The sequence below is a fragment of the Gavialis gangeticus genome, unplaced genomic scaffold (genome assembly GCF_001723915.1).
Source record: "Gavialis gangeticus isolate Ggan-Ray unplaced genomic scaffold, GavGan_comp1, whole genome shotgun sequence".
Taxonomy (NCBI): Eukaryota; Metazoa; Chordata; order Crocodylia; family Gavialidae; genus Gavialis; species Gavialis gangeticus.
In genome coordinates, this window is record NW_017728997.1 from 45,023,750 (window position 1) to 45,035,000 (window position 11,251).

Consider the following 11,251-nt stretch of genomic DNA (forward strand, 5'->3'; position numbering starts at 1 on the left):
CACCAGAGCACCACGAGTGCTCGTAAAACCGTGCCGGGGTCCTGCAATGACCTCAGCCAATTCCCTTAGTACTCTGGGGAGGAGATCGTCCAGACCAGCTGACCTGAATACATCCAGTCCCTCCAGAAGTTCCCTAACTAGTTCCTCACTAACCCTTGGCCTAGGTGTGCCTCCCCTGGGGCCTGAGGGGGACCCAGCGGGGGGTGACTGTTCCGGTCCCTGCTTAGGAAAATGGAGGCAAAGAAATCATTAAATATGTTGGCTTTGTCGTCTGGTGTGACAACCTCTAGTTAGCACGCTCCAGCAGACTCAAGCATCTGCTCCAATGCGCTGTAATTACAGTACATTGGAATAGCCTCCTGGCATGTGTGCAAGCACACGTAGTGCTTCATGTTGGCAGGTTCTGAATATTTGGGCTCTGATACAAAGGAGTACCATTCATACCAATAGCACTGTTCATGGGTTTTTTTAATTAAATACAAGCTTTTTAATTAAAATTAAATTAAATACAACCTTGCACCAATTAAATACAAGTCCTTGACACTTAGCAGGATTGAATTACAAAACAAAGAGCACCATCCAGCCTAATGCTAATTAAGATGTTTTGGTTTACAGCTAATATTTGATCAAGCATGAACTAGAAAATATTACAGGATATAGCTAGGGCCTGGTTTAAATCACAGGCCCAGCTCGCAAACATTGTGGCCCGATTGTGGCAGGGGCTGCTATTTTCGCACCCAGATCATGGCATCCCCTCTGTACCCACTGATTGGCTAAGGAGGCAGGTTTAGGGCCATCTGGCTGGCAGAGCCCAGCCCACAGTGCCAAGCTGAGGGCAGGGATCAGGGGTGTCCAGAAAGACAGGGGTAGGGAATAAAGCCTCTGACCCACTTGGGGACCCACCATGCTGGTGAGGGTTGTGGGGCGGGACTCACCTGGCAGCGTGCCTGGCACCAGGCAGCAAGGGGCCTAGAGGTTGGAGGAGGGGAGGTTGGAGGCAGCTCTAGTGCTGAGTTTCTCTGTCCACCTCCTCCCTTTAGCAATGGCAGCAGTGATGATGAAGGCAGCGGTGGGTGGAACTGTAGGAGCATGCAGTAGATGGAGGGCAAGCTGCACATCAGTGTGGTTAATGGACAGGGACTGGGCACTGCACAACAGTACAGGCACCCCAACAGCTCCCAAGGAGCAGGCTGCAAGGTGGGGGACCTGCCCATACTAGGTGCCCCCACTTGGGCATCCAGCAGCATGCGCCTGCCTGAGCCTCCTCTCAATTAGCCCCTACCCTGCCCAGTGCCTCCCCAAGGCTCAGGCAGTTGCACACAAAAATTGCATTATCATGAAAATTACTTAATTTAATAATCTTTGTGAAACAATTCACTTAATTTCATAATCTTTGTGAAAAATGTGAAATCATGATGTAAACCAGGCCCTAGTTTTTGCTCCATATCTGAGCTGAAGTACTTTGGTGGGACAGCATGAAGATTGCTGACCTATTCAAGCCAAAACTCTTCAAAGCACTAACTTATTTATCTATAGATTTTTAAAATGGAGCCTAAATTCCCAAATCAATTTTGAAAAAAGAACTTTCATCACAGGAAATTATATTTAAACATCTCAAAATTGGAAGTGGTAAATACCAGAAAAACACTAACTGAGGAGCAGTATTATGCACTGAATAACTTGTTTAGTTAATAATATTCAACCAGATACAGAACTGGTTTATTGCTGGCAACATATGATTTTTTTGAAAATGTCAAATTTTGCCTGGCCATATGTTCCTCACATAGAAGGAGATCTTTACCTGATGTAAATTTCCTGGTCATTGAAGAAAAGGGAGCTATGACAATTTGCGCCAGTGGAAGATCAACCCCTCAGGATTCAGTAAATCTACTTGAAGCAAAATCAGTAAAAAAGATACTAGAATGGTTGTTTCCTTACTTTGAATGCACGTGGACCTATGGCTGGAGAGGTAATGTTATTTTTACTAAGGTCAATCCTTTCCAAATTAGTGATCCCATTGAATGCTTCATCTGGAATGGCAGTGATGTCATTTCCTAAGACAGTTTTAAAAAAAAAAGTCTGAGTCATGTTGTCATGATCAAAGTCAGGTAGCTTTGTACTATACAGGTGAAGAATGTATTAATGGAAATAAGGTCAACTACATGTATTTGTGTTATAATGCTAGTAGCTTATAAATTTTAAAATGGAAATTAGATAGTTAGATGTGATAGGAAGTTTTGTTACTACTTTAATATGTTGTCTAATTGTCAGGTTTAATCATAAAATGCCTTGCAACTTTTGGTGATAAAAAACTTGTAGTACAATATTTTATATACAATATGCTAACAAAGTTGTTTGTGTTTTAGGGAGGGCTAATTTTAATTTATGAAGAAAATTATTAAAGCAAAATTATTGCTTACCTGCAAGCTCTAAGTTTGTTAGTTCTGGATCTGTAATTGGTGGTATTTGTGTAAGTTTGGCATCAATGCAGCTTACTGTCGTGTCAGAGATTGAACATCCATTTGGCAAAGGAGGAACTTCTGCTGAAGGAACAGGAATTGGGAAATGAGGCGGCATTCTGAAAACATCACCTCTTAAAATATGTCCATGCTCATACTCTTCCTCTTCACTATTCCGTTGTGTTACTTCTTGCTCTACATATTTTTCTTCCTTTTTTTCTTCCTCGCTTTCAAATTGTAGTTCTTTGTCTTCAAATATTATTTTTGCTGCTTCTTCTCTTCTACTTATTTCCTCTGATTTTTGCTGGGCTTCAAGTTGTTGTCTTCTTTTAACTTCCTGAGGTGTTTTTCCTTTTCTTTTTTTGTTCCTAACCTTTTTATGGATTTCTTTCTCGTTAAGTTTATCCTCTTCTCTTCTAAGTAACTCATCACTTTTAGCTTGGGTCAGTTGTGTTTGCAGTAGGAGTGGGTTACTAGGGTCATTGGGTTCTGGAGAATCACCAGAAAATGCAAATGTGTCATCCAGTGAAATACTGTTTGGCACTGAAAATAAGGATGAACATGGTAATGGAAGTGAAAGGAAAAAAATGGCACTATAAGAGGAAAGTACAGTGAAGTTAGTTTTAGTATACATAAATCTCTGCAAGCATAGAAATGATTTATATGATAAATACATTTACACTGAGAATATGATTTAAAGAATAAAAATATGATATTGTGAAATGGTTAATTAATTTTAAATCAACATGATGTGTAGATATTCTCATAGGGTACTGTTAAGTATTTATCTGTACATTTAGTTATAAAAGTGTAATTAAGATGGTAAAAGAAAGTTAATCAAAGTAATCTTAAAAAAACTGAATATAGGGTTGATTTGATGATATATTTTTTGCAGTGTTGTGTTTGTTAAAAACTATGTTCCCAGAAATTGGGTGCAAGCAAAAAGAAGTAGGGGGAGGGGTGATAGTGGGATAACATTCCTAAAACTCAGCTCTAACTCCTATCAGAGTAACACGTACACCTCCTGATTAGACCTCACTAATGTTGTCAAGCTGGCCAGGAAGATATGTTTGGCTGTTCTTCAGAAGCAGTGTTCAGACATGTATATGTACACTACAAGTACAACAGCATCTTGAAATGCAACAAAAGCAGTGTTTTGAGAGGTATACAGGTATACAGACATTCAGAGCTCCCCAAATAGAGCACTACAAGATCCCTACAAAGGCATGCTCTCTAGTTAGGTGGTGATTGGGGTTTGCTCCTCTTTCCTCCCAACCATTGACAGCCTGCCCCTCTCCTCACTAGCAGTGGTAGCACCACTGCAGCAACAGCACCATCACTGCACTGGTCCCTATAGCAGTGCCATGGCAAACAGAACTGTAGCCCCTGGTCTTGGTTGAAGCTCTCTGCTCTCCACAGACCAGCCCAATCCCAGTCCCAGTCTTGCCCATACTGACAGTTGTTCCAGGAGTAGTGGGCTGTCACTAAGCCTGCCACAGCTGTTCTCCCTTCTTTCCTTCCCCCGTGCAGGGCAGAGGAAAGTGGGGCATTGTAGGATGCTGGGGAATAAGCGAGAGACCCCTCTGTAGCACTACATATAACTATTCAGACATTACATGTGGCACTGTGGCTAGAGAAGTTCCTGTTCCATCCAGAAATATTTTTGCAGTGCTTGCACCATTTTTTAGTGCTATGGGCAAGATTCACATCTGACCACCTTCTTTTTGTAGCACTGCAGGGGTACGTATAGCACTAGCAATATACAGCTGAATGCTGCCAGAGATTCCCAAGAAGCCTCCAAATCATAGGACTTGGTGCTTGTTTCCTGTGCTTAGTAACCATAATTAAGCCCTCTTCTAGCAAATATCATATTTAAAAAAAAAAAGTCTTGGGATCCAGTCATTGTGCTCATACTCAATTGCCAATGGCTTCAGTGAAAACTAAGTAGCAAGTTCTCGATATAAATATGAGCTTTCATTTCTACCCAGGAGAACTTTTACAATCTTTTCTCTAATGCCTGATGAGGGGTGTTTGTGCCTGAAAGCTTGCAATTAAAGACATTTTTTTTCAAACATCTTGTTGGTCTAATAAAAGATATCAACTTTGTCCACGAGCCCTGATTGCTTTTCAATATAAATAAGGTTTTCTACATTGAAAACTCATTTTATGCAGTAGGGGATGACAATGCCTAGTTTTTACCTGCACTTTCTTGTTACATGAATTTTAGAAATAGTTGATAAAACTGTATGTATCCCTGGATGCTACCCGCTCCTTCACCTGAATAGTGAGATCCCCAAGTAGACAGCCTCCCCGTACAATCAAACTCCCCGTACAATCAAACAGCCTTGCAGACTGTTATAAAACTATTTACAGGACTTAATTATTTACAAGGTAACATATAACCAATGCAATAGAGCAAAGGTAACACTGCATGACCTGGTGATGGTGGCTTAAGGTTAATGTTTCTTGTATACACATTACACTGGGGCAAGGCATACAAATTACCCACAATAAATAAGGAACCATTAAAGAAATACATTGATACTCCAACTAATAAACCATCAAGAAGTTATTTACACTGTGTACTGAGGACCCTGGGGTCTCAATGTAGCAGGCGGTGGCTCCTCCCCTGCAGTCCCTGCAAGAGAATTGATTCCTGCCCAGACCCCTTTCCCGGCTCAGCAGGGAGCAGTGCCTAGGCTGTAGGTTGTAACAGTTCCCCTGCCCAGTACAGCCTCACAGCACCCAACAAATGCAGCTCCTCCTGTGGCTGGAGCAGTCCCTGCCCCTCTAGCCCAGGGCTCCCTCCAGCACCCTGACCCTGTCCCTACCCAGTGCCTTCTCACTCACAGGGGAAAAACCAGGGCAGTCTCAAGCAGTGCCCCCTGGTCCTGCGTCCCCTTCCCTTCCTGTGCTCACCCAGCCACACAGGGTCTTGCAGGAGGGTCTTCCCGGGCTTGAAGTCTCCTCACAGGCAGCTCCTCTTGTGCCTGCCCTGGCAGGGCTGAGAGAGAGAATGGACACAGTGTAGCACTCTTGCGCAGCCTCTCACTGCTGCTTCTGCAGGGCTCTAACGGGCTTTCCTGGGGGCCGCCATAGGGAGATCCTTTCCCTGGTCTCCAGCCTGTCTCTCACCCCCACTCTCTCTCTCTTGTTCTCCTCTCCACCACCCTCCCCCACCCCACCAGAAAACTGTTCCCCTCTTTTAACCAAGCCTCTCAGCCAGTCCCAAGCCAGGACTCTTCCCGGGCTGTTGCTAACATCTCTCATTCAAACAGTGCTGGGATTACATCGCTCTTCCCACTTCCAAGAGGACTACCTCCAAAAAAGCTTCACTCGCCCTTAGGGCAAATGGTATCCTTACTGGGATAAACTGTCTCTTCGCACTCTGTCCTTCTGCAGGGCAGCCCTTCCTATTCCTTCAGGTGATTCCATTTTTAGTGTTGCTACGTGTGTGGGGGGGGGAGTGGGGTACACACACACATATATACACACAATTAAATAAATGGTTGGTTGACTGAGAGTCTTGAAGATCAATAGGTTGCTTTATAAGCACTGTTTTTAAACTACTTTGTTAATATAGAGCTGTACAAGAAACATTGTGTGTTTTATGTTCTGATAGCCATCATAAATGGAACCTTATATAAAATATAATCAGACATTCTTTTTTTCTATGTATTATAAAGCTGACATAATATGAGTAAAGGAGAAAAGAGGGGAAAGTAAGTAAAAAAAAAAATGGGACCCTGTTCCATCACCTGTTGCAGATATTTGCTTTAAAAACAATAAACTAGAATACAGCTAATAGATCATGTAGGCTTTTACATAAAACAAAATTAATGTAGAACATTTGCTTGTTCAGTAAAGAAAAATACATATATAAAATTACTCTTGTTATGTAATTTGGGACTTTTCTACTTTCTGCATAAAACAGATATGTACAAAAATTATTGAACAGCTTTGTATTTATAGGTGATGTCTCTTGCACTTATTATTGTAATAATCTTAAAATAGTAAAATAAGTATTAAATTATATGGTGGTAAGAAGACAATATGGGGTACTATACCAATCTCGGAGCAAACTGGGCAGCAGTCTCCTTCAGGTATCACAGTTTTTTGACATGTTAGAGGGTGGCATATGGTTTCATCACAAATCGCTTTTCCTTTTGAACACAGACAAGTAATGCAGGGCTTGGGGGACCACACGGCCTTATCATACATAATCATTCCATTGGCTATACAGCGACCATTCTTTCCTGACAAAAAGAAAACAATTAAAAACAAGAGTTATGTAATTATCTAATAACTTTAATTGAAAAAGCCCACAAGTACAGTTTGTATGTTTAGATCTTTGATTTAATTAGTTTTCAAATGTAGAAAAATTATTAATATTAAAAGTACTTTATTGGATCTTCATTATATTCTGTTTAGTTAACTAATCATTCTGATATTAAATGCTTTTATTGCTCTTAATATGAAGGGAGCACTATATTGTTCTTATTTATAAATATTACAATATATTGAGAATATGTCTATGGTATATCACTTTCAGTTTTCCTCTTGAAAGCACTGGGTGTGTCAGACTCTTCAACAGCTTTTGTAGAAAACACTAAACAGTTTTTTCAGTCTGTAGTTATATTGCTAAAGTATTTATCACCATGTACTCTAGGTACCAACAGCCAAACTGTATCTACTGAAGTGCGTAGAAAAACTATTAACCGTCGAAGTCATGACTAGCCACAAGTGAGCATAGTCCTATTAAAAACATGCCAAATTGTTGCATGTAAAATAAAACGCCCTATTTTTCTAAAGAATTGGTTAAACATGGAGGCAGCAGCTACATGAACTTCTTTAACATTTTCCTGCCACTGTGCCTCAAGCCTGACTTGGCAGTAGGTGTAAATTAACATCAGTTCATTCTCACTGGCCTGTTCAGTACTTGGTCTCTTGACTCTACCTGGAAAGGGATTCATTCACCTTGAAGGAATTAATTCTGCTGTAACCTGTTTACAATAGGGCACCTTTGTACCAGAAGCTAGTTATTAGTTTTGCTTCTCAAGTTATGATTACATGGTAAAACTACCATGCCAGACAGTGGCACCTTTAGGTAACTTGCTGCAATATAGTGTTTTTGATGATGACACTGTCAGGCCTGGTATAAGTTTATTGTGTAGACATGGCTTCAGTCCCTCCTTGTCAGTCTTCCAGGTAAGATATTCTCCATCTCCCCAGCAACTAGAAAGAGATCACTTCTTTGCTCTGAGTCAGGACTTAATATGTATTTCAGGAAGAACTCTCCAAAATTCTTGGTCTCTAAGGAGCCCAACAGGAAATTTCAGGTCTTCTTTTAAAGCTGAACTGTCAAAGGATTTTAAATAAATATCTGTATCTTAACTGACTTTGAGGTTTTTGTCCTCAAAACTGCTACACTTAAAATATCTGAGGAAGGTTTGGAGGATAGTACATCTCTTCTCCAGCCTCAGGAATGACAGGAGACAGTGATATCCATCTCCCAACAAATGTGCAGATTAGGCCTATGCCCAGTTAGTTGAGCGTGCCATGTGAAAAGACCTTCATATAAAGCAGGCCAGAATTAGTGTTACATATCTGTGGGTAAGTTTGCAAAGTGCACATGCAACTCTATGAGTTATAGGACCCCTTTTCTAATAGCTTGCAAAGTAGCAATCTTTCATCAAAGCCTTGTGAACCTCAGAGAAGGGCAAAGGAATAAATTCCAGTTCGTATACAGCATATAGGCAAAGCCAGTCATGAAGACTAAGTACAGGCATTTGGGGGCATTAGGTTGGGGGAGTTAGGGGGAGATTAAATCAATTCAAACTTGCTGCCTGATATCAGGTAAGTCAGAATGGGGCTGGCTATCTGGGCGGGTTGGGGGTCCAGCAGGCTGGAGAGTATCGGGGGTCCTCTGGGGATGGGGCAGCAGTTGCAACCTGTGGGTGTGGGTTGGGGGGCAGGTGCATCCCATGAGTGGTTGGGGGAGCAGGCACAACATATGGGTGGGTTAGGGGGTGGGTGTGACCCATGAGAGGTAGGGGGAGCAGGCGCAACCTGCAGCTGGGATGGGAGGGCAGGCATTACCCGTGGGTGGGGTGGGAGGCAGTTGCAAACCTACATCCCCATCCCTCCCCTCCCCTCACTGGGGCTTACTTGCTTGGCTCTAGCAGCAGTGAACACATAAAAGTGGCTGCACTCAGAGTGCCTTGTGGAATGGTGGTTGAGAGGGCTGGTTGGGGGGAAGCAAGGGGCCAGAGGTGCAAAAAATAGACTAGTGCAAGAGAAGTGAGGAATGAAAAGAGTAGCTAAGGAATAGAAAAGAGTGGGGCCAGTACTGGGTTTTCCCAGCCCTGGGGCTGTGCAGAGAAAGTGGACGGAAGTTCCACACGCCAGTTTGACCTAAATCAAACAGGGTCTTCAATTTTTAGACTGGTTTGGATGCATGGAACTTCAGTTCAGTTACACGTTTAGATGGATTGCTGGTCACTGAGACCCAGTCTGTAAATGTAAGGTTGACACTGGGATGAGTTAAGTTTTAAATCAAGTGGCCATTTTGAACCCAATTTAACATCCTGAATGTCTATACATAGCCAAAACAGTTGGGAGGGCCATAAAGCATCCCCCTTTCCCACAAGCTGTTTACCTGCAGAGCCTTATCTGCAATGAAAGGTGCTAACTTGTATAGTATTTTACATCCCAATGAATCATTTGTCTCCACTAGCACTGACTGTGTATTCAAAACTTCCAAAGGTATGTCCTTGGGGCAGTGTGATTCCACTTGAAGAAATTGGAACTGCAAGTTAAATTCTGATGTCCTTCTAAGTATTTTGTTGGTAAATTATTTTGAGTCAATATAGGTGAATCATCAATGAGGCAAGGGAATAAGTTCCTCCATCCTTCCAATGAGAGAATCTTCAAATGGTCTGTTCATATGTTTCCTTTAGAAGTCACTACCGTTCTAGGTTCAAGTGTAAATTGATGATATTACCCATCCATGCATAAGAGTTGAAATATACTCTTGTGTATATTCCCAAATCTGGACAAATTTAGCATGCATCCCATTATAAGAGGTGCTTCAAGTTAGGTCTTCTCCTGTGAGTGAATAGTGTCAGAAAATGGGTGGTTGGGATGCAGTGGAACTCACCAAATATCTCAGAGATAAGTTTATTCTTTCCCCAAAGTCAAGTAAAATAAAGGAACCATATCAACAAGAATCAATTTTCCACAAGATTCTCTTTGGTACAGAGGCAATCAATGACATGCAGTCCCATAGGCGATTGGTAGGGGGTGCACGGTGGTGCACATGCTCCCCCTGACAGGGCTGCCGCTGTCAGCGGCTTCTGTGGGTGCCCCCCAAATTAAGGAGGCACCAGTCACTCATGTTCGGTCCATTTTAGATTTAAAGTAATTCAAGTCTGTAAGAAGATCAACACTTTGGATGGATATCCAAAATTTCAAAATATGGAAATAAACTTCTGAGGTTTGGTTAATAGTCCTGGCAACCTATTTCAGAAGTGGGCTAATAGTCCTCTTTAATGAATTGATGGCATCAAGTACTGAGAGTAAAGGTGGCAAAAATTGTGAATGAACAAACTACAGTGAACACACTACTATTATAATCTTCACATTAACTCTCAGGTCTTGGTTCTCAAACTTGAGACCCTCCTCTCAGAGTCCCAAAACTTGTCAGGCTTGGTGTAATAAGGATCTGTCCTGAATCAATAACTAGTACTTCCCAACTCAGCAGAAGAAAAATTCAGAGGAAGATACTTATATAGTCGTTCCTGGATAAACGCCATCCTAATATCTTGGAAGAAATTCACAACATAGCGTTTGAGGTTTGTATTGACATTCCAGGAAATGGACATTAGAGCAAAGTCAGCGGAAAGAAATGACCTATTACCATTTTTAAAAGGTGGCCTGACCATGGGGACCCCAAGACCAACACTGCTCACAGGAAAAGTCAGTAAGTGCAGGTGCTAAAAGAAACATACCATCATTCTTAGTAGTTTTCTGGAGATAAGGAAGTTACTGAGATAATCTTGATTTATGAGCTCCCAGTCCAAATAAAATTACCTTTCACCTTCACTGTTGACAATTGACAGTTTTCTTAAAAGTGCTCAGAGGCCTTTGAGAGGTCTTCATTGAAAGTATCTTGTCTGTTTGCCACCACCTTGTCTAATATAGTTTTGGAGCTTGGTATGCTTTCTTGAAACTTCACTTTCATATGCTGTCAAACGTGGTAATTCTCATATAATAGGGAATATTATTTGGGTTCTTCGGGTTGAACTGAAACATCCTTAGGAAGTACTTATATATACGTTAGATATGAACAGAGCAACCAAAATTAAAATCTTTTTTTTTAAATTCAGAAGCATGATTAATGATTTCAGGTCTGTTACTTAATAGACTGTTTTCCAGATCTGATCTTAACTTGCAAAAATTTTGAATTTTAGAAACTAGAAAATACTTTGTGGTTGAAGTCCTTGGCAGGTAAGCACAGGACTTCTAACCTTTGGAAATATAGTGTAAATCTAGTGTTGGATGCCAGTTAAAATGAGTTCAATAATTAGTTCTACTTTTGGATAAAAAAACAAGATAAAGATAAGTGGGAGTTGGAGGGGGGAAGGAAACCACATATTATTTTAGTATGTTTGTGATGGTCTCTGAAACATATTAGAATAGCTTACATGGAATACATTCTATGTATATGATATCTTCCTCTACTTAATATAAATGTTTTAAATAAATGGTTTCACATAAGTAGTGCATGTTAG

General features: G+C 41.2%; 2 protein-coding genes across 5 annotated transcripts in view; one reads left to right on the forward strand and one right to left on the reverse strand.

Moving 5' to 3' along the window:
- CENPP (centromere protein P) overlaps positions 1-11,251 on the forward strand; it is a 484,341-nt gene that overhangs the window by 370,690 nt on the left and 102,400 nt on the right. The gene's annotated exons all lie outside the window — the stretch shown is intronic.
- ECM2 (extracellular matrix protein 2) overlaps positions 1-11,251 on the reverse strand; it is a 43,499-nt gene that overhangs the window by 18,318 nt on the left and 13,930 nt on the right. For both annotated transcript variants that reach the window (XM_019505115.1, XM_019505116.1), the window contains exons 3-5: positions 6,527-6,715; positions 2,421-3,002; positions 1,939-2,054 (exon numbers count right to left, since the gene is read on the reverse strand). In XM_019505115.1, the coding sequence (XP_019360660.1) occupies positions 1,939-2,054; positions 2,421-3,002; positions 6,527-6,715 (887 nt within the window). The remainder of the gene's footprint in view (positions 1-1,938; positions 2,055-2,420; positions 3,003-6,526; positions 6,716-11,251) is intronic.